Source organism: Podarcis raffonei, chromosome 15 (assembly GCF_027172205.1).
Source record: "Podarcis raffonei isolate rPodRaf1 chromosome 15, rPodRaf1.pri, whole genome shotgun sequence".
In the NCBI taxonomy this organism is placed as follows: Eukaryota; Metazoa; Chordata; class Lepidosauria; order Squamata; family Lacertidae; genus Podarcis; species Podarcis raffonei.
Genome location: NC_070616.1, coordinates 38,637,923 through 38,665,004, shown reverse-complemented (window position 1 = coordinate 38,665,004; position 27,082 = coordinate 38,637,923). Strand labels below are relative to the sequence as shown.

At 45.0% G+C, this 27,082-nt stretch overlaps 1 protein-coding gene across 1 annotated transcript; it reads left to right on the top strand.

Moving 5' to 3' along the window:
• Positions 1-2,729: 2,729 nt before the first annotated feature.
• On the top strand, positions 2,730-20,749 carry LOC128402572 (major prion protein homolog). The gene is made up of 2 exons (XM_053366792.1): positions 2,730-2,920; positions 16,549-20,749. The coding sequence occupies exon 2, from the start codon at positions 16,550-16,552 to the stop codon at positions 17,348-17,350; it is 801 nt and encodes a 266-aa protein (XP_053222767.1). The 5' UTR covers positions 2,730-2,920; position 16,549; the 3' UTR covers positions 17,351-20,749.
• Positions 20,750-27,082: the final 6,333 nt, after the last annotated feature.

Sequence of the window (27,082 nt, the reverse complement as noted above, 5' to 3'; positions counted from 1 at the left end):
GAATACTTTTCTCATCATCTATACATGAAATACATGTTTGCCGTGTAGTTAAATATTGTAATTTTTTATCCTCGAGTTCTTATTGTTGTTGGAATCAAGCGACAATGGTGTGAGCCTCCGGGGCTGACCTCCCTGGGGCACAAGCCTGGGTGGTGTATATGGAGGTCCTGGGCTGCCCAAACAAGCAAGTCTGTTAAATCTGCTACCACCTTTGCTCTCACCCAAAACAAATACCAACACAGACTTTCAGCTTTAACATCAAGCTCTCAGTTTTACCCTCCCATCTCCCTGCTTTGTTTAACACCCAGCCTGACGAAGAATTCTGGAAAGACTAGGAACCTTGCTTACTCTTTTGTGGGCATTTCATCTTTTCTAATAAGGATTTTGGTCTCCTGTGGATTTTTATTTATATATTTTTTCATGTGGAGCGTGAAACACATATACCTGTGGCTTTTTCTCTACCTCACAGGATTGTCGTCAAGGCGGGGAGAGAACTATGTTGGCCAGCTTGAGCTCCAAGAAAGAAAGTTTGAATTATAAATGTAATAACTATGTGTTTTTAAATGAATCTGCACTCTACTCGCATTGCTCTAGGACTGCAGAACCAGACAGAGCTCATAAGGGCAAGAGCGAAAACCAACCTTGTTCCTCTCTCTGCTTCTTTCCTCTTTATATTGTGCCTTTTAGATTGTGAGCCTGCGGTCTTTTAATATAATATGTACATCACTTAGGGAAAAAAATAGGTGTATTATAAGTGCTAAATTAAGAATGAGGTGTGACTTTTAGAAGACATCTGAAGGCAGCCCTGTATAGTGGTACCTCGGGTTACATACGCTTCAGGTTACAGACTTCGCTAACCCAGAAATATTACCTCGGGTTAAGAACTTTGCTTCAGGATGAGAACAGAAATCGCATGGTGGCGGCATGGCAGCAGCGGGAGGCCCCATTAGCTAAAGCGGTGCTTCAGGTTAAGAACAGTTTCAGCTTAAGAATGGACCTCTGGAACGAATTAAGTACTTAACCCGAGGTACCACTGTATAGGAAAGTTTTAAATGTTTGATGTTTCACTGTGCTTAAAACCACCCAACCACCCATTATCATAGGAGCCAACTCCCAGGGGCCAAAGTCTCTTCAGCCCCCTCCAATAAAATATTTGAGGAGGCCCAGTCCCCCAAAGTTGATGGACATTGCCATTCTTGTGCACCACAACATGTGATCAGTTATGCAGGGCGGGGCTTACCTGCCCCCCATTATTTTATTCAAGTTGGCACCCCTGATCTAATGCTAGTCCTACTCAGAGCAGACCCATGACTAAGACTCTGTACACACTCCAGTTTATTCTGCATCCAGTCCATCCCTGCTACTGGTTTGAGAACTGGCATACACACATCAACGGCAACCTGTGTCTACCCTGTCTTTCTCTCTCTCTTTACAAAAAACTACGCTTTGATACACCCCACAATCAGCTTCAATCAAAATTAAAGAAAAGTAATCAACCAGCTGTGTTTTAAGCCAGTTAAATGTTCAGTCTACTCTGAACAGAACTAAAGTTGGCTGCAAACCAACCACCATCATCAATGTCAAGCGCCATCTGGCTCTTAAGCCACTATCTTAAGAGCCAGGGGGAGCAAGACCAGGGTCCAGGTTGAGTAATACTAAACCACCTTGGCTATGAGTCCTGAAAGACCCGCTCCCTGCCTTACAGGCCTTTTCCCACCTGGCCTTGGAGGGCAGGGCTGGACTGACTCCAACTGCAAAAGCTGAGGCTGCTGAACAGACTCTTCCACTAGGGCTTTTTTTGGGGAAGGGGGTTGTTTCTGGTTTTGATATTAATTTTTGGTGCCTTTATTTTAAATCTTATTATGATTTATGTGGAAATTGTTCAAGTTGGTTGTGTAGGTCCTGATGTTTTATTGCTTGACTTTTGTTGCATTTGCAACTACAATTTTTTCTCCATGTTTTGTGCAGCCTTGAGCATGCTTTTCACTACGTCAAGGTGGTATTCAAATAAAACTATGTGCCATGCAATACTGTGCATGTTTTTAGCCTTTCTCTAATTTATCTAAAGAAGGCTGATCGCCGAAGAATTGATGCTTCTGAATTATGGTGCTGGAGGAGACTCTTGAGAGTCCCATGGACAGCAAGAAGAACAAACTTATCCATTCTTAAGGAAATCAGCCCTGAGTGCTCACTGGAAGGACAGATCCTGAAGCTGAGGCTCCAATACTTTGGCCACCTCATGAGAAGAGAAGACTCCCTGGAAAAGACCCTGATGTTGGGAAAGATGGAGGGCACAAGGAGAAGGGGATGACAGAGGACGAGATGGTTGGACAGTGTTCTTGAAGCTACCAACTTGAGTTTGACCAAAGTGCGGGAGGCAGTGGAAGACAGGAGGGCCTGGTGTGCTCTAGTCCAGGGGGTCACGAAGAGTCGGACAGGACTAAACGACTAAACAACAACAAAAAATTCTCTGCAAGCGGCCTTGAATTTCCGATCTGGGGGGGGGGGGGACAAATGAAGAAGAAGAAGAAGAAGAAGAAGAAGAAGAAGAAGAAGAAGAAGAAGAAGAAGAACAACAACAACAACAACAACAACAACAACAACCACCCCGGCCGCGCCTCGGGCATCAGCAGATGGATGGGTGCTGGCGAAGATGAGCAGCTTCGCGCCGTAGCTCCGCCCTCCCTCCGCGTTTTCTCCGCCACGCGGGCGCGGTGGCCAATCTGTGCCTCGCCAGCGCAGAGCAGCGGCGCCTGGCAGAGCGGAGGCGAGCGCAGCTCCGCCGCCCTGGAAGCGCGTGCGCGGGTGTCTCATTGCGTACGCGGAGCCGGAGATCGAGGCAGGCAGAAAGCGAGAGAGCGAGAGCGCCCCTGGCAGGGTCCCCTCGGCCCTTGGGATCCTCGTAGGAGGCGGCGCGCAGGTGGGTTCAGCGCTTGGGGATGCGGGCGGCGGGGGGAGAGAGCGCAGGGAGGGCTCCGGGCTCCAGAAGCGGCGGTTTGTGGCCCAGCTGGCCGCTCTCTAGCCCGGAGAGGTGGGTTGGGGGGCACCGGAATTGCGGGGCTTTGGCGGCACCCCCGACTCAATGCCCCATTGCCCAGGTGTCCCTCCGTGGGCAGGCCGCGCTGGCCGAGGGAGGACTTTGGCGTGCGCTTTTACGCACGTCAAAATGGAGAGGACGCGGAGGGGGCCCGGAAAGCCAGGAGACCGTTGCAACCTTCTGGAAGGGTGGGCTCGCTGGCGGCCGGGCGAGGCGGGGAGGAAATGGGGTTCGAGGGCAGGGATGCGCCCCCTCCTCCGCGTGGAGAATTCTGCTTTCCTCTCCGCCCTCCAAACCCGCACCAGCCTCTCCCCTCACCATGTTAGCAAAAGATGCGGGAGATGCTGCTTTAACGGCCTAAAGATTGCTGTGGAGAAGGGAAGAAAGGTGCCCCACACATTCTGGGTCAGACCAGTGCCGGATTTACTTATAAGCTAAACAAGCTGTAGCTTAGGGCCCCACTCTCTTGCGGGCCCCAAAACAATTTTAAGGGGGAAAAAACTGGGTGTACATTTCCAAAATATAAGATAAAAAAGAAATAAAATACTGTAAAACCTACATACAGCAACAGTGTTTTGTGTTGTGTAGGCTCCTATGATGTAAGCAGCCTGCTAGCCTGATCCCTCACTAGTTTGCTCCTTTTTATGTATAGGGTGCCTACATTCTGCATGGACTGGTTGCATTAGTTTGATAAAATACGTATTTTGTTATGTGCAAATGGCTTTAGATACCTATTGGGTCCATAAATTACCATATAGCATATATTCAACACACAAAAACAGTGACCATTGGTTGTTGACAAAGGACAGCTGGGCATATAAAGGGCCCCATTACCTTCAGTAGCTTAGGGCCTCATCAAACCTAAATCTGGCCCTGGGTCAGACCGTTTGTCCATCTGCCCTGGCATTTTGCTGTATACACGTCATTTAAAGCGCGCAGCCAGCAATCCTGGGAACTGTAGTTTGTTAAGGCTGCTGGGAATGGAAGCTCTGTTTGGGGTAAATTACAGGTCCCAGGTTTCTTCTGGCGGGGGTGCTTCAAGGGTTTGTGCACAGCCAATGTCTGCTTTGGTTGGCAGTGGTTTGCAAAGGTCCTAAGTAGACTCCTTTCCCAGCATCCATTTTACAGTGGTACCTCGAGTTATAGACACTTCAGGTTACAGACTCTGCTAACCCAAAAATAGTGCTTCAGGTTAAGAACTTTGCTTCAGGATGAGAACAGAAATCGTGCTCCAGCGGCGCGGCAGCAGCAGGAAACCCCATTAGCTAAAGTGGTGCTTCAAGTTAAGAAGAGTTTCAGGTTAAGTACGGACCTCCGGAACGAATTAAGTACTTAACCCGAGGTACCACTGTACAGTCTTGTATGTTCCTTACGACTGAATCACTGAAGCAAAGTGTCTGCTTTGCCACTGAACTATGGTGGTCCCCCTTCTATTCTGGATAACATACCATGGAATTGCCCCCTTTCCACACCTTCCAGGCTTATTTTCCAACATTTCCTTTCTGCATTTTAGCTTCTCTCTCTCATGGCAAGAAATATTTGCTTATAGCATGTCAGCCATGCTTCTGGGCATTATATAACAACCTTTGACACCACGAACACCTTGGTTGGTTGTACAGCCCTCTTGGAGCAAATAATGTTGCTTTTGGGTCATTTTGCATCGCTCCCAGAGATGGTTCGTAGGAGGAATGAGGAAGATCCCCTAAAAGTTAGGCATTTTCCTGCGAAGGATTATGCCACAGCAAGCTTTAAGGTGCCACACACATTTGCTTATGAAAATGTTTTGTCAGGATCATCTCAGAAATTTGCAAGGGATGAAATGCGCATTGACTAAATGCATTTTGCAATCGTTCTTCACCTCTCTGGGCATCAGAAGTGAGTCCTGCTCACGCAGCAGCAGTTACAGGGTTAAAAAGACATGCAGTTCCAAGCCAGCAGTTTTGCCTGTCTTCTGGCTCCACAGAAACCCTGGTTTGTAAAGGGAGCTCCTGTCACTCTGCCAATGCCTGGTGATTCCCCTGAGCAGCATTCCCCATAGGTTTCTAACCATTGCAGATTGGTTGCCATCCTCACTCAAAGCAACTCCCTGAATGAGCACCTTGTGGCGAAACTGTCACTAGATCTGCTACCATGATTAGTTGATAGTTAAGACAAGGATGATAAGAAGTTTGCTAAGTCAAAATAAGAAATAATATATTTACCTTGTGTATCAATAATGATCTCAGAGTGCAGCAAAAAACCAACCACCAGCTAACACCTTTGCAAAGCTAAGCAGGGTCCATTATGGTTTCTATGACAACCATCAAATCCTGCACTTACTTAGTCATTAGCAAAATGCAAGCTCAGGCACACCGCTAATGGGCTTTACGATTAGAAAGGTCATAGTTTGCTATATCTAACAGTGCTCATGTATTTTTTTAATAGATGTGTATAGCTTATGAAGCAATATCCTGCAATCAGATGGTTGGGTTTTTTTTTATATTTGCATAAAAGGTAAAGGTAAAGGTACCCCTGCCCGTACGGGCCAGTCTTGACAGACTCTAGGGTTGTGCGCCCATCTCACTCTATAGGCCGGGGGCCAGCGCTGTCCGGAGACACTTCCGGGTCACGTGGCCAGCGTGACAAAGCTGCATCTGGCGAGCCAGTGCAGCACACGGAAACGCCGTTTACCTTCCCGCCAGTAAGCGGTCCCTATTTATCTACTTGCACCCGGGGGTGCTTTCGAACTGCTAGGTTGGCAGGCGCTGGGACCGAGCAACAGGAGTGCACCCCGCCGCGGGGATTCGAACCGCCGAACTTTCCATCGGCAAGCCCTAGGCGCTGAGGCTTTTACCCACAGCGCCACCCGCGTCCCTTTATATTTGCATAACAAAACTGAATAACTTTGTGAGTACGATAAATACTTTAACAGATTCCACATTGATAGGGGCATTAAGTAAATTTTTGTTTGGTTGCCTCAAATGAAAGGTATAAAACACTCAAACCTGCAGTTAAAATGCATGCAGGATATTGCTGCCAAAGACCTAAGGTCCAAAATTTATCTGACAGTAAAATGATAGCTCCCCATACCGGACAAAATTGGACTTGTAGGTCAACATACCAAAAAGGTTGGAAGCCACTGCCCTAGAAAGCATCCCCCAGGGCTTTGCCAAAACACTCTCTTGCTATCATAACTGTGCCATGCTTAAAATGAGGTCAGAAAAGCTTTGCTCAGATTGATCTGTCAAGTAATAACATTCACCACAGATTTAAAAAACATGAGCTTTTGGTGAGAGCAGTCCAGATTAAAGAAGTGGTTCTGTAATTTTCTACAAATATTTCTCTGCAGTTGTTCCAAATCATGAATTTAGTAGAGACAGAGGTGGTGGTTAGAGCAGGGGTAGCCAGCATGTAATAATGTGTATACAGCCTAAGTTTGTGCATAACACTAGCACATAGAGGCTGAAAGGGCGATGGTTCTCCTGTAACAATAAGAGGCATAAGTAACTTGGTGGCAGCACTGCTATTCCAAAACATCTTCCTCACTTTGAGCTTTCACAATACTGATGGGAATTGAGCTTTTATATGCTGTTCTGTAATTTGGCAGTCCTGTGTGGTCAAGGCCTTAATGCAGCCTTTGAGCCCAGTGAGACTTACGTCTGAGTAAACATGGGATTGCTCCGTAATGGTGATGGCAAAGGAAATGCAAAAGGCTAGCAACTTCATTTATTAAATATTAAGTTCCCTTGTGCCAGAAGGAAACAAGTGGTGCCAGCGAAAAATGTTGCAGAATGGATTGCTCTTGTTCTGGGTGGCAGCCAGCCATGCCCTTGCCCAAGACACTCCATTCCATTCCACTCCACCCCACCCTGCATTCAGTCAGCATTTCATGGTCACTGAGCATACTTGGTTTTCACGCAGTGCCGGATTCACGTATAAGCTAAACAAGCTATAGCTTAGGGCCTCCCTCTCTTGGGGACCCCCCAAAAAATTAAAGGGAAAAAACTGGATGTACTTTTCAAAAATATAAGATAAAAAAGAAATGAAGTAAATCCTACATACAGCAACAGTGTTTTGTGTTGTGTAGGCTCCTATGATGGAAGTAATGGGCCCCGCATGCTTAATAATTATTTCACTATTAATATACTTCTTCTTAATTGTTTTTCACTATTTACTTCTTAATTGTACTTCAGGTCAACAATTACTTCGATAAAATACATACTTTGTTATGTGCAAATGGCTTTAGATACCTATTAGGTTAAGATTACCAGATTTTTTTCAGTGAATCCAGGGGCACTTTTCAACTTTAATGGATTTTGTATGGGGACTGATCTGTAAATCTGGGGTCTGTCTGGTAACCTTATATTAGGTCCATAAATTACCATACTGCATATATTCAACACAAAAAACAGCGACAATTGGTTGTTGACAAAGGACAGCTGGGCATATAAAGGGCCCCATTACCTTCAGTAGCTTAGGGCCTCATCAAACCTAAACTCACGGGACAGTTGGGTTCTCCCCAGAACTCCCTGAGAGCTTTTGCCCCCTTAAAGGGTTCCCCCACTTTTTGGCGAGGAGAGTCGCACTTCCTCCAAGCTTGCTGGGGCCTTTCTCTTGCATGTGGATGGTGCTGTTTTGGCTTCATAAGGATCCACAGAGAATGTGCTGGGTATTACTACATGATTCTCAGCAATGCTCCTTAGTTGAGGTTTTGGGGGGAGCATGTTTGTTTACATCAGTTTTCAGTGCAATCCAATGCATGAATACTCAGAAGTAAGTCTCTTTGAGTCCAGCAGGCCCTTTTCCCAGGTCTGTGCGTAGGGGATGCATGCATCTGCCAATTTCCATTTCTTGGTTTCTCATTTTTCCTATCTTACGTTCAGTTCTCCACATTTCCACATCACTTTGTTATTTTTTTCCTCAAAAAAACCCTCCTCTTGAAAATTCAGCATTCTGGTGCACTTTTCTTCACATTATGTGTGCAGTTTTGCCTAATACACACATTTTTGCAAAGTAGTTTTTTTAAGACAATTTTTGCGTATTTTCTTTAATTTACACGTTTTATCGCACGTTTCACCTGCGTATACAGATCACTCACAACTTGCACGTGTTTGACGTGTGCAGTTTCAGCTTTACACAGCTGAAGGCCAGCCAGCCGAGATCGCACAAATTAAATTCCTGAAAGGTGGAAAGCTTAAAAGCTCACAGACTTGCTTACTGGGTTCTTACAAGATTTTGGAAGGCCTTGCAAGATCTTGCTAGAGCCTCCCAGAGACTGGTAAGCAGGTCTGGGAAAATAAAAGCAGTTAGCATGTGCCATTGTGGGCTCTTCACAGGCCGTTTCCCAGTTTTTAAAGGGTTGTTTTGACCATGTGAGATTTCAGCTATGGCCATACACGCTGTCCCTGAAACACAACACCTGTGTAAGATAGGATTCACCTGTATGCATCTCTGAACTCATTACTTGACTGCAGAACTGCCTTGCAAAATTGGAAGTGTTTTGGTCCACATATTACCATTCTGGAAAAGGATCTCCTTTAAATGCAAACAGAATCGAAGCTCCGCCCCAGCCCTAATACTAGGAGTAGCCTAAATAAATTAATATTATAAAAGCCTGCTTTTTCATTAAAAACATTGCTTTAAATTGTTGACACTCCTGATTAGTAGGAATGTATCTTCTCTGGATCTCCTGACCCTTAATTCTGCTGCCATCTTTACAGCTCATTTCACAATCTCTGATCTCCCCACACCCGCCCGACTTTACAGAGATATTAAGGTCAAGATAAGCCGTCCAACTAGGGATTACTGGGCTTCTAAACTCTGCATAGTGTTAACCCTAAATAGATGCTGCTTAATAGTGGTAGTAGTAGCAGCAGTAAAATAAACTCTGCCCTGATATAATACAGCTAATATTAACAAAAGTTAAAAGCAAGGCTTCAGCTAAAATAACTTTTACACTACAAAGGTATGCGTGAGACTAGTAAGGCTGTGCACAAACCATACATTTAAAGCACACACAGAATCCTGGGAACTGTAGTTTGTTAAGGGTGCTGGGGGTTGTAGTTCATGAGGGGTACATTGCAGCTCTCAGTTTTCTTTTGGGGGGGCGTACTTTAAATGTATGGTATGTACACAGCCTAAGTCTCATTGAATTCAGTGGGAGTTATTCTGACTAGAAAGGTAGGATTGTGCTGTCAATCAGTTTTGGCCTTATACAGGATTCTCTTCTATAAGCTTCAAAAGCTGCTTTCAAAAGGGCTGTTCTTTGTGATCTTTGAGATTCAGTGCCAGCAGCATTTACATCTTGGATTCCGTGTGGTTTGTCCGTGTTTTTAACCGGCTTTCCCTGCCATTTTAACATGCAAACCACTTTGGCATTTCCTTTTTAACTGAAAATCAGTATTAAAACATTTTTGGAGAAATAAGTTTTTTTCTAGGACGCTCCCGAGTTTTGCAACCCACAAATGCTAAGTTCTAAATACTGCCTATTACATTAATTGCATCTAATGTGGCAGATATATTTTTAGAAGCTAGCATAGGTGCCAAAGGGAGATCTGATCAGGACTGTGTTGGGCAGGGAGAGGGGAGATTAACCCCCCTCCCCCACCGCAGTCCTGTTGAAAATCACGGTCTACCCTCCCTCCCTGCTACCTGCTACTGCGTTAATTAAACACACCGTCCATCCTGCTCTCTTTGTTTAACAGGATTTGTATATGGTGTAATCAACAAAAACCTTTGAAGCAGTTTATCACAGCCTGCAAGTGGGTCATGTAGCCTGTGCGAGTGGGTCTCAGGCTCTATAAGTAAACCTAAATAGTTTTTGCTTTTAACCCTCCATTAGTATGATGAATGGCTCTTGCAATTCTTTTGATTCATTGGCGTGGTTTAATGCTGTGTTTGCACTTGTAACCAAACATCAGAAAAGCTCAAGCCTTTTAACATTTGGGAACTTCACCATCCCAGGCAAGCTGTAATATGAACACCTTGGGGCAACCAGTCACTGGATCTGCTGGCAGGTTTAGTTAACGGTTAAGCCAAGGATGGTCTGAAGTGTGCTTCATCAACATAAGAAAAAATATATTTACCCCATGTATCTATAATGATTTGTGACTATGTCTGACAACTGTCAGCCCATGCACTGACCTACTCACGAGCAAAATGCAAGCTCAGCCACCCCACTGATACTTGCCATTTCATTATGAATAAAACTACTAAAAACGTTCATAGTTCATTATATCCAGCTTTGCTTAGGAAACCAAATGTTTTTAGAATGGGTTTTTATAGCCTATGAAGCAATATTCTGGAATCAGGTGGGGGGTGATCTTGCATCCCATACACATAACTTTAACTTAACTTTGTGAGTACCATAAATATTTCAACAAATTCCACTTTAATAGGAGCATTAAGCAAAATTTTGCTTGGGTGTCTCAAGTAACAATTATAATGTAGGCTTGCAGTTTAAATGCACAAAACAGATGACGGTCAAAAATCTAAGGTCCAAAATTTGTGTGGCAATAAAACCATCGATCACAATACCAAGTGCATTTGGACTTGTGGGTTGTCATAGAAGTCAGCATTTTCAAATTAGATATGCATAATAATAATATTGCATGATAAAATCACATATCTGGGGTGGCTTTCTTTTTCCTTTTTTGAAGGGGGATTAGTTTTAGAATACAGTCCCATTAAATGCCTGAAAACATTTAACATAACTCATAGTTCTTCTTTTCCATTTGAAACAAAGAAAATGGCTCTCATTGATTGAAAACAAAGACACTACAGGTTGCGTGATAAAAGGGTTCATTCTTCAGTTAAATGTCGTGCATACTAAAGCTGCAGTTAGAGAAAAGCATTGTTTGTTTTTTAGAAATGGCCCTGCTAGCACACATTTGATTTGCCATCTGCTTTGGGCCTGTTGTAAAATCCAGCAAGTCATGAGAGCTATTTTTAAAATCCCTTCCCTCCCTTGGCAGAGGGGATGATGGTGAAATCTAGCTGCCCGTTCTACTGTATAAGTAAAGGCTTCCAACCAGCTATCATTTCTGCCAGAGAGATGTGTTTGTTCATGCTCTGCGGTACATGGTGTGCTGTAGAGTTGCATTAAGAACATTTTGCCCTGTAATTTTTTTGCATGAGGTGATGTCTACACAGGCACCCTGCTCAGTTATGCAGCTGACTATCCAACCAACACCTGAGAAATAACAATCCACTTTGAAAGGATTGTGTGGTGGTCCGTTTAGGTGACGTACAGTCATAGCTCTTGTTACGTTCTTTCAGTATACGTCCTGCAGTGAACCGGAAGTAACGGAATGGGTTACTTTCGAGTTTCGCCACTCACGCATGTGCAGTGCAGAAGTGGCGAATCGCGACCCGTGCATGTGCAGATGCGGGTTGCATTCTGCTCAGGTTGTGAACGGGGCTCCGGAACGGATCCCGTTCGCAACTAGAGGTAGCACTGTACAGCGGTGCCTCGCAAGCCGAAATTAATTCGTTCCGCAAGTTTTTTCTTCTTGCGAGTTTTTCGTCTTGCGAAGCACCGTTTCCCATAGGAATGCATTGAAAATCAATCAATGCGTTCCTATGGAAACCGCCTTCAGACCAGGTCCGGGGACAGTCTGTCCCCCGACCTCTTCTGAAGGCTGGGGGGGGGGGACAAGGGCTTTTCTTCCCACCGCCAGCCTTCAGAAGGCTGTTCTGAAGGCTGGCGGTGGGAAGAAAAGCCCTTCTCCCCACCTCCCACCCTGCAAGCTCCGGGGACAGGAGGGCTTTCCTCCCAACCCTCAGCATTTTAAGATCGCCCCGGGACAGCAGAGAAGTCTTCGCTGTCCCGGGAAGGCAGGCGGGGGGGAGCAAAGACTTTTGCCCCCCGCCGGCCTTCAGAAGAGGTCCAGGAACTCTTCTGAAGGCCGGCGGTGGGCGAAAGTCTTTGCTCCCGATGGCCAGCATTTTAAAAGCGGTCCGGGATAGCGGGAAAGCCCTGCTATCCCGGACCGCTTTTAAAATGCTGGCGGTGGGGAGCAAAGCCTTTCGGCCCCCGCCGGCCTTCCTGGACCTCTTCTGAAGGCCGGTGGGGGGCGAAAGGCTTTGCTCCCCACCGCCAGCATTTAAAAGAGGTCCCCGGAGATTTCCCTATGGGCTTTCTTCTTGCGAAGCAAGCCCATAGGGAAATTCGTCTTGCGGAACGACTCAAAAACGAAAAACTCTTTCGTCTTGCGAGTTTTTTGTTTTGCGAGGCGTTCGTCTTGCGAGGCACCACTGTATTCGTGTTACAGGCGTTTACTGAAACTGTTTCACAGAGTAGTATTTAGGCCCTTTAGCCTTTGGTGTTGTGCAGATTTCCATTTCGTGTGCTGTTTAATAGCATACCATGTGACAGGGGTGAGGTTCTTCCTTATCCCATAGCTGTTACTCAGAGGAAGAGCTTCTACTTTGTGCTCAGAAGGTCCCAGATTCAGTTCCTGGCACTTTCTCCTCAGAGTTCCCTGGGAAGAGGGATCGACTATTAAACCACTCTGTAGCTTTGTGAGGGAAACAGGGGTCTCCTAGCAGCTCTCAGCACTCTTGGCGCATTTCTTGTGGGAAACCATGACTGTTAAAGTGGTATGATGATGCTTTAAATCAGGCATAGGCAAACTCGGCCCTCCAGATTTTTTGGGACTCCAGCCAAGTTGTGACTACAACTCCCATGATCCCTAGCTAACAGGACCAGTGGTCAGGGATGATGGGAATTGTAGTCCCAAAATATCTGGAGGGCCGAGTTTGCCTATGCCTGATTTAAATGTATAGTGCAGATGAGGCCTGGTTTCCTTCTGAAGAAATGATCAGTTTAAAAAATAAAGTGCCTCAGCTCTTAGATCCAAAACTGGATGACTGGGTGAGATGCAAATTTCGAAGCAACTACTACGATTTGAATAGAAATACAATTCCTCTCAATATAGTGAGAAAGATATGACCAGGTGTTTGTGTACCAGCTCAGTCTGTTGCCCAGTGCTGCAGATGCCCCTGGTCTCCATTTGTTCTTTGGACTGGACAGCTCTTCAAGTTGAGTACTCTCCTCTGTAAAATAGGACACAAGGCCACCCTGTCTTGGCCCAGGAGGAGTCTATATGCTGGTAACAGGAGGGGAATCAACAGAAATTGAGGTTTTAGAAGCCAGACACTATGTGCATGGAAGCCAAGAAGCCATGTTGGCAAAGAGTAGCATCTGAGAGGATTCATGTGCCTTTCAGAACCGCTTGAAAGGGAAAGTTCTCCCAGTTACAACCTCTCCTATCATTAGGGCCCTGTGAGTTCACAATGCTACGTGAGAGCCAAGCAGAGTGGCTGAAATCCACCTGTTGATCTGAATTACCTGGGAGGTTCACTGCCAGCAGAGTTCTGGTCTTACCTCTGAGGTTTCAAGGGACTGTATCTCTGGGTAATTCAGCAGCCTAGTGATAGCATTGTTCCAATAGCTCAGGTTGTTTTCTGGGTTTGATGTCTTCTGCTTTCTCCGCATGCAGCTGGCGGTGAGCAGAACGCAAACATGTTCTGCTTGTGCCTGTGCAACAAGGGGAAATGAGTTGGTGGCTGTTTGCATAATAGACTGTATATTGTAATAGATTGCCACCTGCTGTCTGTGGCTTGCATGCACAGATCTATGGAGAGTTTGCATTGTGGTTCATGTACCACTGGAAGATGTGGCATTTGATGAATTAAGAATCAGTTTAAAAAAATAAGGTGCCTCAGCTCTTTCATAGATCCAAAACTGGGGGTGAAAAATGGATTTCTACCTTAGCCATTCCAAGACAATATCTCATATATATCCTCTTTCTGGCACCTGTGCCTTCCAACATTTTTTGGGGTGGGGTGGATAGTTTGATAATACAATTGCATTTATAAAAGGAAGTGCCTTTTGTTACCTTGCAACTTCTTCCTTTATACAGCTGAAGTCACATAGTCTATTTAGAAAGTTACTGCTGTATGTTGTTTACAACTATATAAAGTGCAGTTAAACTTGGTATTACTGCTCTCAATGGCCACTCAGAAATCTGGGGATATGGTGGGCAGCCATACATCTTAATCTCTGTAGAGGATCAGCTCTCTGTGCTGCCATGTTCTTCAGCCTTAGATCGCAAGGAGTTGGAGTACGATCCAGATAAGACTGAGGCACTGTTAGGAGGTGGTTCCCTAGACCGGATGGTTGCCTGCTTTTGATGGGGTTACACTCTCTGCAGGAGCAGGTACGCAGCTCGGGTCCATTGCTGTCGCTTGAGGCTCCGGTGGCCTGGAGTGCCTTCCATCAGCTTTGGCTGGTGGCCCAGCTGCGCCCCTATCTGGACAGGGATAGCCTAACTTCTGTTGCTAACCTCTAGGTTAGATTACTGCAACGTGTTATATGTAGGGCTGAAGATGGTTTGGAAACTTCAGTTGGTGCAGAATTCAGCAGACAGGTAGCTCTCTGGACCAAGACGGTTTAAGCCAAGCACCCCCAAACTTGGCCCTCCAGCTATTTGGGGACTACAATTCCCATCATCCCTGACTACTGGTTCTGGTAGCTAGGGGTGATGGGAGTTGTAGTCACAACTTGGCTGGAGGGCCAAGTTTGGGGATGCCTGGTTTAAGCATATAATGCCATTCCTGGCCCAACTGCACTGGTGGCCAATTCATTTCTGGGCCCAAATCAAAGTGCTGGTTTTGACCTATAAAGCCTTAAATGGCTCTGGACTGCAATGCCTCAATAAGAACCTACCTGGACTCTTTGTTCATCATCTGAGGCCCTTCTTCATGTGCCTCCTCCTGTGAGGTCCAGAGGGCAGCAACATGAGAACAGGCCTTTTCTGTGATGGCTCATTGCTTGTGGAATGTTCTCACCTGGTGCCTTCATTACATATCAAAAGGTACCGGACAAAACATTCCTCTTCTCCCGTGCAGTCTATGGCCTTTAAAACTGTACATGAGAGAGGGGGGTATTGTTTTGTTTGTTACTATGGTATGTTTGTGTTTTTATATTGCAAACTGCCCTGTGATCCTTGGATGAAGGGAGATACAGAAATGTAATAATAAATACAACTCCCATCACCCCCAGCCAGCTTCGCACAATGGTCAAATACTAGAAATGGGGGAGAAATTTGATTCAGTCTTCATTTAAAGATGAACCTACCAGATTTGTACTTTGTGAACAATACATGGACAGAAACACAGGGATACTTAAAATGCGTACCTCTCCAAATTTTGCAATGCAGTATTCCAGCCATGGAAAATGCATAAACTAGGGTAAAGTGTACATAGAAGTGCATATATTAATGAAAATAGCATACAAACATGCATTATTCTGCCACCTTCGCCGCATCAAGCAGTTGGTCCCTTACCTTTCCCGCCCCGACCTGGCCACAGTGATCCATGCGACGGTCATCTCCAGGCTTGACTACTGTAATTCGCTCTATGCGGGGCTGCCCTTGAAGCTGACCCAGAAACTCCAGAGGGTGCAGAATGCTGCAGCGAGGCTCCTCACGGGGTCTCTGCCATGGGAGCATATTCACCCAGTGCTTTTCAAACTGCACTGGCTCCCGGTGGAGTACAGGGTCAGATTTAAGGTGCTGGTTTTGACCTTTAAAGCCCTTCACGGCCTAGGACCCTCGTACCTACGGGACCGCCTCTCCCGGTATGCCCCACAGAGAGCCTCAAGGTCCATAAATAGCAACACCCTAGTGGTCCCAGGCCCTAAGGAAGTTAGATTGGCTTCAACCAGAGCCAGGGCCTTTTCAACTCTGGCTCCGGTCTGGTGGAACGCTCTGCCTCATGAGACCAGGGCCCTGCAGGATCTGATTTCTTTCCGCAGGGCCTGTAAGACAGAGTTGTTCCACCTGGCCTTTGGCTTGGAGCCAATTTGATTCCCTCCCTCTCTTTCTTTTTTCCTTTCCTTCTCCTCCTGCGATGAGGCTACATTTTAATATTTTAATGTTTCAATATTTTAATGTTGTATTTTAATTTTGTTTTTAAGTTGCAATCATTCAACTTGTTTTTATTATTGCTTGTAAGCCGCTCTGAGCCCGGCCTTGGCTGGGGAGGGCGGGGTATAAATAAAAATTATTATTATTATTATTATTATTATTATTATTATTATTCATTATATAGGGGGAAATTGCTTTGTAAATGTGTAAGGAATCTTTAGCTCAGGGGCCAAATGTCCTCTCTGTCTGGCCCGAGGGACACTCCTCCCCCACATTAGGCTACTCCCCTCCCCAGGCTACCCCACTCAGTGGCCTAGCTGCATACCCAGCTTGAGTGTTTTTTCCTGACTGGAATGTGCGTTTGAATTCTGGTCATGCCTCTTGCTTACCTGGTGGTGAGCATTTGTAAAGCTAGGGTACACCACAGGTGAAATCTGCATATGGCTCCTGGAAGGCTGCTCAGAAAGGAGGGTGTATCTTGCTCTGAAAAAGTATCTTGCTCTGGAAAAGGTTCTCGCCCCCTGCTATAGAGAACCATTTCACTTTGTGCCAGAAACATTGTTCTTTATCTAATGAGATTTCCCCCTTTTCGGCTTGCAGAATGACCGTCATGGGGAAGTACCTGGTGACCTGCTGGGTAGCAATTCTCTTGATCCTGCTGCAGAGCGATGTCTCCGTTTCCAAAAAAAGGCCCAAACCCAGCGGTGGTGGCTGGAACACAGGAAGCCAACGCCAGCCTGGATACCCACAGAACCCTGGCTATCCACAGAACCCTGCCTACCCGCCACCACGCAACCCAGGCTATCCTCAAAACCCTGGTTACCCCCAACACAACCCTGGCTACCCGCCGCGCAACCCTGGTTACCCACAGCAGAACCCTGGCTATCCTCAGCGCAATCCTGGTTACCCACAGAACCCTGGCTACGGTGGGGGCTATGGTGGGGGCTACGGAGGCAAACCGTGGAAGCCTAAGCCGGCCAAGCCCCCCAAGATGAAGCACGTGGCCGGAGCAGCTGTCGCAGGGGTGGCAGCAGGAGCCCTCGGCGGCTACCTCTTAGGCAGTGCCATGTCCAACATGAACTTTGGTTTCCGCAACCCCAGCGAGGAGCAGTGGTGGCATCAAAACCGCGACCGCTACTCCGACAGAGTCTACTACCCAGAGTACAAGGAGCGTGTTTCGAGGGATGTCTTTATGAGAGACTGTGTGAACGTCACACTGACGGAGTATATCACCCCTCAAGGGAACCAAAGTGCAGATGAGATGGAAGTGAAAGTCGTGACACATGTGGTGCGCGAGATGTGCACGGAGCAGTACCGCTTGATATCCGCGGCAGCTCTGCTTCTCGCCAGCCCTTCCGTGCTTTTCTTCCTCATGCTGGTCACTTGTTTCCTCATCCCCTGAGGTCCTCCTCAGGCCTGCACCTCGTTGTTCATTGAGCAAACATCCAGAAGGAATGAGATCTATACAGAGCGACGGCTTCGGGGGAGATAACATTCTCGCTTATGCACCTCTTTGGTGGAGTGTCTTTCAAAGCTGTTACATCTGCTACGTATTAATGAACACCCAGGCTTCTGCCAAGCACCTATTCCTTTTGCAGCCATCTTTGATTTCTGTCGTTTGTGGTACGAAATAATTGGGGGGGGGGAGCATATGGTCTTATTTTGTAATGAAGGGAGGGCAGGAAGAACTCGTCATAGATCAAACCCCTCCCTCCTTCAGTCGAGCCTAATGTAATGCGAACTGTAAATAGAAACACAGCGACTCCACATGGAAAAACGAATTGTTTGCTAGGGCCAGCATTGAGAGTTGATGTGGCTGGGTTTCTGCCGGAGAGCCCACAGTTGAGAAGGGCACCCATTTCCTCCTCTTCAGTGCTGAAACTTGCTTGTTCACCCACCTCTGGCTCTGGGTCAGACAGCGGTGGAGGTGAGAAAGAGAAGTCCGTGCCACAGCCTACTTGCTTGTTGGCTCTCTGGCAAACAAGGAGATGGGAGCTCTTATGGGGAAGAGGAGAAGTCGGTGATAATGGCAGTGAGGTGGAGACCTGAGGCCTGTGGAGGATGTCTTTGCCCACAGGCTCTATAAAATCTTAAGCTACCACAGTCCTTTGCTTGCCTGCCCTCATTACACCGGCTCTTCGCAGAAACCAATTTGACACGTTCTGTAATGCAGCGATCCAGGGGTCCCCAAATCATTGTCCGCAGACCACCAGTGATCTGCAAGCTTCACTCAGGTGGTCTACGGTGTGTCGGTGGAACTATTGTCCTGTTGGTCTTTAATTGTGTTTCTGCTGCTGCTTTAATTTTTTTTATATACTGCATTTTTATTCTTATCGTGGAATTCAAATTGTAATGCAATATATAAGAAATAAAAGAAGCCGTAGAAAGACAGTAAAAAATCTTACAGCATCTACCACTGCACATTACAATTACAATAGCTGGCAGAAAAATCATTTAAGTGGCCTGCGAAGAACTTCAGCAGTTTTCAAGTAGCCCTTTGTGGGTGAAGGAGGGCATTTGGGAACCCCTGTGGTAAACTGTTCTTGCCTTTAAGAGAAGGAAGTATTTCCAGCTGTTATTTGAAACTACGTTATATGACGAGAGGCAGGAAGCTGAAGTGAATCAGGTTTTAAGTTCTCTACTGTACATAGTTTAAAAATAAAAAATCCCACCCCACCATGCAGTAAGATTCTCATTCTAGACCCACATACATACTGAGATATTTATCTCAGTATGTTGTAGGAGATCTATGGAAATCCCACTGTAAAAAACACAGAAAACACTTTTATATATTATAAACTGCCTTGAGAGTGCGGTTGGGGTTAAAAAAAACACCACCAGGGTGTTAAATATATGGATACAAGCAAAAGAGGAAAGGCCATGCGCATCCCTTCCTACGTTATGCAAGGTGAGAAGACTCTGGTGTGTCTTATTGGACACAATTCCAGGAACCGAGTCCTGTTAACCTTACAGCAAAGAAGATGGATAGTGCCTGGAATTTCATGAAGCAAGACGACACATCCGCAAAGAATTGCCCTGCGTTCCTGATTTAGTGCTGTCCATGTGGAAAGTTGTAGGGCCTTGTGGGCTCTTTTGCACATTATCTGGGGTTTGTGGCCATTAGGCAGACCAGAGCAGCCCATATAGGATCCATGCGAATCATTAGGCGAGCATTCCCTTCATTATCCATTGTACCATGAGCATACTGTAGGTACTTGTCTGCGCAGTAATAAACCTGTTTGCCTATGAACCACAGTTATTGCCTACACAGGCGCATTGCTGCTGATGACACCAAAATCTCTTGCTTGCTTTCTTTTTTTATGAAAGACGAACCTCAGTGAAGTATCCTTTTCATGGAGAAATAATGGCTTATTACTGGAACTGATAAATCTGGGGCAGGTCTTCTGAAATGGTGTTGGCTGTCTCAATAGCACTTAGAATTTCTAGGCTGCAAAGAAAAGCATTTGGTTTTGCAGCATGGGAATATGAGTACACCATTCATCAGGAATTTTTAACCCTCTGTGATGCACAGACATTACCTTTCTGGTAACTTAGCAATTGCATATTTTCTTACAAGAGTAGAAGTTCCTGATCATTGTCTGAACTAACCTTAACAATTAAGCTGCTGCTGTTGTTGAGCATCTTCACTCGTTTGATCTCTTCGGTCCTCAGAATTACTGGGTGTTAATTGTATTGACCCTGCTGAATTTTGGAACTAACATTAAGGGTCAACAGCAGATACCAGAGTCATTCCAAAGTTTCATCTGTGAGGAAACCTATTGGGTGAACTGGTGGCAAATGTGACTTGAAGGCAGTCTTATAAAATTCAGAGCAGGTTCTCAGTCCGTTGGGAGACTCAAGCTGTGTGCCAATAACTCACAAAATATTCAGACATGAAAGCCATGTTGTCGAAGCCAATGGTGCTCTCCATAAAGTGGTTAAGCATCCCTCTATCTTAAACTGGATTCCAGCCTGTAGACTGATGCAAGTCCCTAGAATTTGAGAGACTTGCTTCCAAGTAAGTGTGTGCAGAATTGCAGTCCTGTGAGTTACTGTGAAGAGCCAATTCTTGGCAGTTGGGGGGGGGGGACGCCACACACATCCTGTTTCTGCCACACCCCTTGCTCACTTCGGGCTTCTGCAAGGCCCTTTCTCCTTCCAGAGATGCTGTGTTAGTGTGCAAGAAACAAGGGTGCAATGCCACACCACCTGTTGCGATGCTCTTCTGGTTAAGAGAGCTCGTGTGCTTCATTTTCTTGGTTTCAATTTATGCAGCAGGCAGTGGGGATGGGAGCACACAAATAGTCACTAGGATTTATGCATTCCAGTAACGTAGCTGGCTTCGAAAATGCCACATTTAACCTTAAGGCAGACATTATAATTGAGGACTACATTTTGGGTGGTACTAATTCTGTCTGTCCTACCGCTTTTGGCCTGCAGCGTTGGTAACGGCTACATTTTTGCTAACCTATATTTCAGTCAACTTGCTGACAACTCCATGTTTGTTCAAGGGTATAGATATATTTTTTAAGTGTAGTCAAAATGTAAAGAGTACACAATTATCCTTCTGAGTATATCTTAATATATTCTCTGCATTTTGCTAGAAGATGATTATTGTACAGACACACTTTTAAATATTGGTGACTTGGTCCAAGTAGAAAGCACACAATAGTAGTAAAAATACAGGGAGTATTGGAGAGACAAGCACATTCGTACTTTGCAATTTTGTGTGTGCTTTTTTAAAGTAAGTGTTTGATATCTAGTAGAAATAAAGGCCAAAGGCCCCAGCTTTTGTCTATGAGCTTCTTTTTTGATGATGTAACTTTGTGCATGTATGTGTACACACAGACAAGACACTTCAACATGACGCCCTCAAGACTATAATTCTCATCTACCATGGCCAGTGGTCAGGGAGTGGCAGATGTAGTTCAGCAACAACTGGAACACCACAGGCTCCCCACCCCAGGATTAACATGTTGGACTGGGACCAGGGAATCCAAACTTCAACTCCGCTCCTCAGTCATACCATGATAGAGAACTGGCCGAGTTTACCTTGCAGTGTTGGGAGAATAAAATCTCATCCCATCTGCACTATACATGTAAAGCTGTATCATACCACAGACATGGGTTCCCCCCAAAGAACTGTAGAAAGCATAGTTTGTTAAGGGTACTGGCAGTTGTTAAGAAATCCCTGTGGTCACATAGCTGCATTTTTCAGAGTGGTTTAACAACCATTCCTCCTCCCCCCCCCCAAAAAAAACCACAACAACTCAGAACTGTAATTCTGGGAGGGGAATTGGAGCTTCCTAATAATTCTCAGCAACCTTAAACCGCAGTTCCTGAGATTCTTTCGGGGCGGGAAGCAGGAGCCATGACTTTTTAAAGTGGTATAATACTGTTTTCAATGTGCAGTGCAAATGGGGCCTAATTGTGGGGAGTTAAAACTCAGAGAAAAGACTCAGTGCATTTGCAATCTGACATGGATCAATTCACTCAATCGGTGCTGTCAGTCATAGGGGTGGAGGAGAAATGTGATTCAGTTCAAATTTAAAAGTGAGCCTACCTAGTTTGCCTACTTTCCAAACCAGTATGCAAGCAGAAACGCATCCTTCAAAATGTGCGCTTCTGCCAAGTAATGTGTACAGAAATGCTTAATACTGGGTTAAAATGTGCAATACTGAAAATAACCTACAAAAATGCATTTTATTTGGCAAAATTGTTTTGCAAAAACGTTTAGGAGAAATTCATGGTAAAATGGTGAAATTCCATGAAATAAAATGGAATAGAAATAAAATGGAATAAAAAATAATAATACTGCAAACTTGTGGAGAACTGAAGCTAAGATTGGAAGAAATGAGAAACATAGAAACCAAAATTGTCACATTTGTCCCTTTCTAATCAGGACAGAACTTTAGAAGAAAAGTCCAGGGCCCTGCTCTAAGGAGTAAGTGGGAGAGTCCTCAAATTTTTAATGGACAGAAATATTCTTGCAGACAGAGGGGTGGGAGTGTAAGCACACTTTTGGACCTGGAGCAAACCTTGTCAGGCATCGCTATCAGGTTTGAGAATTAAGCCAGCCAGAGATGACCAGTCAAAGCACAGGGGGCCAGAATGAATGCAGTGCTGGCCCATTAGGATGGCTTCACACATCCCACACAGTGTGGTTGTCATTATATCTGACATTCCTTCCGGCCCAAGTGCACCATCAGCCACACCTATTAACATCCTTTATTTAACAAGATGAAGGGGGGAGTTGGGAGCTGTCTGCCTATGTGAGTGACAGACCAGTTCACAATATTTCTCTGATGAAAATGTTTAGTTATTTAGTCGTGTCCGACTCTTCGTGACCCCATGGACCAGAGCACGCCAGGCACTCCTGTCTTCCACTGCCTCCCGCAGTTTGGTCAAACTCACGTTGGTAGCTTCGACAACACTGTCCAACCATCTCGTCCTGATGAAAATAGGGACATCCTGCTCCATAGTAATAATAATAATAATAATAATAATAATAATAATAATAATAATAATAATAATAATATTGTTTATACTCCCCCCATCTGACTGGCTTGCCCCAGTCACTCTGGGTGGCTTCCAACAAATATAAAAACTTAGTAAAACATTAAACTTTTTTTTATAAAAAAAAAACCTTCCTTATATGGAGCTGCCTTTAGCTGTCTTCTAAAGATTGTACAGTTACTTATCTCCTTGGCACAGGGGTCACTTAACTCCATACCTGCCAACATTTCTCTGATGAAATTGGGGGCATCCTAAGGAAAAGTGGGACATTCCTGGATCAAATCAGAAACTTGGTCGGCTTCTGTAAATCTGGGGCTGTCCCTGGGAAATAGGGACGCTTTGGAGGGTTTGAAAGAGTACATGTGGCACAAGTCCAAGCAAAAACGCTGCTTACACTGAGGTTGTTTTAGGCCTCAGAAGCACGGAGCTGGTCAATGTAGCTGGCCAAACTGTCTGGCTAGTGTGCAGGACAGGAAAGGAAGACCATCATACAGGCTTTTTGTGTTAAACAGGCCACAGCTTTATTTGAGGCTTTCGCAGGAGCATCATGGTTCAAGGTGTACAGGTTAGCAAGTCAGGAGCAATACAGTGGTACCTTGGGTTACAGACGCTTCAGGTTACAGACTCCACTAACCCAGAAATAGTACCTCGGGTTAAGAACTTTGCTTCAGGATGATAACAGAAATCGCATGGTGGCGGCATGGCAGCAGCAGGAGGCCCCATTAGCTAAAGTGGTACCTCAGGTTAAGAACAGTTTCAGGTTAAGAATGGACCTCTGGAATGAATTAAGTACGTAACCAGAGGTACCACTAATTGGTTATTCATCCAACATATTTCCCCCCTGTTCCCCAGATGCCATTAGCAACAACTTGTAAGACAATGCACATGCAGCAGGTTTGGGTTTTTTTAAGAATTTGCACTGATCTAAGAGGATAGCTGCATACGACCTTCACTTCAGAAATGAAGAAATGCAAACTCTAAGTAGGTTTCCCAAGAGCTGAAGTGGAGCCATCCTACACATTAGAACTGCTCAGAAAATGACCCACACTCTTGGGATCAGCATGCGAATTCTAGTGCTTCAGTTTCCACATTCAAACCCGGCTTCGCTTCTCTTCCCATCTCTCCTTGTCTCCTTGCCCATGGTGTGTCAAGGCACAGAACAGCTTGGCAGAGAGCAAACATCAGCAGCTGCATCAAACTCACAGCACATTCGTTAAGCTTAAAGAGATGACGGGAGGCAAAGTGAGGAAGGCCAAATAGGCTGACACCACATCCATGAGACAAACATCCGCTGGGGGCCAGAGGTCGGGAATCTTTCCCATCCCTGTGAATCAGAAGTGACCTCCCAAAGCATGCCAGGCCGTGTTGAAGGGTAGGAATGAGTACGGGAGGACCTGCCTCCCCACCCATCCAGTAGGGTTGCCATAAGCCTGGAATACTGCAGTTGGCAGCAGTGTCTGGGCAGAAACCAGAGAAATGTCTGGGAAAATCCGGGCGTATGGCAGCCCATGTCAGCAGGGCCGTTTTTGCCCTTTCTTCATAAAAATAGCTCAAAAAAGTCTTGGGGTGGTTTTTTGCAATTTTGCTCAAAAAGCTCAACAACTTTCACCGTTTGAAAAATGGCAACCCTAGACTGGCCAATAAGTTTTTGGTGTATGGTTTGAATTCTCCTTCCCCCCAATTGGTCTTTATTGTCGTCTCCTACAAAATCTGTCTCTGCTCACCCAACAAGGTCACCAGGCTCCCAATTTCCTGCACACACAAGCCCTGCATTCACACATATCATACAATCCCGCTTCCAGTAATCGCATTGCCACGCATATTAAAATTTTGAGGAGGAAGGTTCTATCGTTAGAATGTGCTTCGGGAAGCAGCACCGATGTGCAAGGGGAAGGCAGGGGCAATAGAAATACAAAATCTGGTACAAAACTGGGGCTGCAGCCAGAGCTAATCCGTCTGCTCACTGCGCACACCGGCAGCTGGTTTTAACTTGTTTATTAGAAAAGGGGAGAGCCAATCATGATTTGGTCATCAGCCTTTTAGAACATGTCAATGCCACAGTCTTGCAGAACGGATTGGCAAAAACATACTAAAAAGAAGCACTGCTGGGAATGTTAAGAATTGTATGTTGATGCTACGTGGCCACCTCCAGCTGTTGCTCCTTCTGTGGTGCTGTTTATGTGGCTTACGAAACTGAAGCCACAGAAAACAGACACAGTGCTTCCAGATAGGCTGTTTATTGGCACAAAATCTGACTGCCATTCCACACTTTTTTGTGCAATTATCCTGTTTGTTTGTTTTTCTAACTGCAAAAAGTCCAACAAGAAAAGAGATGGAAAATTGTGCGGGAAAGTGCAGGATAATAACTACTAACTGGCAATGCAATGAAACCTCTACCCAAAATTATCAGGATGAATGCTCAATAAACAGATGATGCATCAGATCCATGCAAGTTTGGTGCGAACATTATCAACATGAGTGCTCAATAAGCAGCCAGTCTGGAATCACCCACAATCCCACTGGGCAAAGTTCCTTCTAGCTTCACTTTACAATAAAGAAAGCGGTCCGTATCACAAGTGGCTTTAAAAAATTCTACTAGTATCTTAAAATTAAAGAGTAAAGTAGCTGGCATTTTTAAACCCAGGAAAGACCTCCTCAGGCAGTTTTGCTGGGGCTAGATAGGCCTGGGAATCCCCTCTCTGGAGGAATTTAGATCAGGCACCACAACTAAGCACTGAAGTGATATGATGTAAGAAAGATTTTCACAGGGATTGACACTTTCCCAACACATGATGACCGGCTTTGCTTCTAAAAGACAGAAAGTGTTGTATGATTGTAAAATCCAGAGCAGCGTGAACATGCAAAGGTAACAACTGTGGGTTCTGGGCAACTGGTTTATTTCTGTGTAGGCAAAAGACAATGAAAAACTCAGGCATGTCCATCTACAGATTTTAAGGCTTTCATGCAGGCTGTTCCAGTGTATCCAAGGCACTTTCACACAGAAATCTATTGTGGAGTTGGTACTGCTAATGCATGCACTATTTTTTTATGACATTCACATAACGGTCTCAAAATGCATCATTCCCCCCCCCTTTAATCTGTTTGAAGGGAAAGGATTACTTAACAGACTTTCCATAGAAACATTAATTTTGGATTAAATTGGAAGATAATGTAGGGCAGCATTTTGATGAGGGTGAAGTCACGTGGATGCTGCACAAAAGTTGCACGCATGCTTCCACAACAAGCTGCCATGTAGAAGGACTCCCTCCTCCATCAACAGGAGCTCCGTGGCTAGTATAAAGAACCCACAGCGGCGTATCCCATTCCTCACTAGGCAGACACATTTGCAAAGGCACTAAAATGAGAGTGCAACATATTTTCTGAGGGATAGACATCTCCCTGGTCCTCCCCACCCTTGACATTCTAATCACATTTTGCCTTCTTCCTGTCTGGCTAAAGGTACTTCCAGACATGGACTTCCCTGCAAACAGGTCACTGGCAACAGAAGAGAAAGAGATAGAGAGAATATTTTGCACAGAAACAGAATATCCTGATGAAATGGACTGGTTTTGGGATGCCGGCAACTTTTGGACACGACAAAACGTGTATCCATGAGGAACACCTGACCCACAAAAAGCACCCACATGGAAACACCCTCATATGAACCTACACCTAGTATTTTGTTGAGCTAGAAGCATCCCACAGACTTCACATTGTGATATGTGGGAGGGAATGTCCTCTTGTATGTTCTGTGTTCTGCTCCCCACCCACCCCACCAGAATCTCAAGACATTTTAAAATGTTAAAAGTGTTCACTGCATTTAGGACTGTGTCCAGTGTTCCCTGTCTGCTAACTCAAGTGGGTGGGGTGAGTTTAAATGTTTATTTACTTATTTATGTCATAAAATTTCTATATCTCTTGGTTGTAAATAATAATAATAATAATAATAATAATAATAATAATAACAACAACAACAACAACAACAACAACAACAACAACAACAATACCTTGAAGTGGTTTATGTTGCACTAGAGAGGAACCCAACCCAAAGGTTGTGCTAGCGGAACCTCAGTGTGCAATCTGTTGTGCGACAAATTAACTAAGAGCCTCTCTTAGTTAATTAGTTAATCCGTGCAGCAAAACATTTCACCTGTGGAACAAGTACCACTAGGTGACTTTAACTTAGTCCTACATTGGATACAACCCAAAGGAGCGTCTCATGTGGAATTTTCACACCTCCAGTGAGGTACTCCCAATGTGGAGCCAATCTGGCACCTTGTTTACGGAGGTGAATGTGAAAAATTTCACTTTGGACTTCAGTGTGGCGCACATGGCACACAAAGGGTTGGAGGAGAAATTTGATTCAGTTCACATTTAAAGGCAAACCTACCTAATTCTCACTTTCTCAAACAATGCACAAACCAGAACACATTCATCCTTTAAAATTCACACTAAAAAACCACATATACTAAGGTAAAATGTGCATATAAATGCATATATTATTGAAAATAGCATGCAAAAATGTATTATGTTAGGGGAAATTGCTTTGCAAAAAAATGTGTATATGAGACAAAATTGCATACAAAATATGTATATGCAGATAAAATTGCACTAAAAG

Coding starts and splice junctions, on each gene's coding strand:
- LOC128402572 (XM_053366792.1), top strand. CDS start 16,550: ATGACCGTCATGGGGAAGTACCTGGTGACCTGCTGGGTAGCAATTCTC.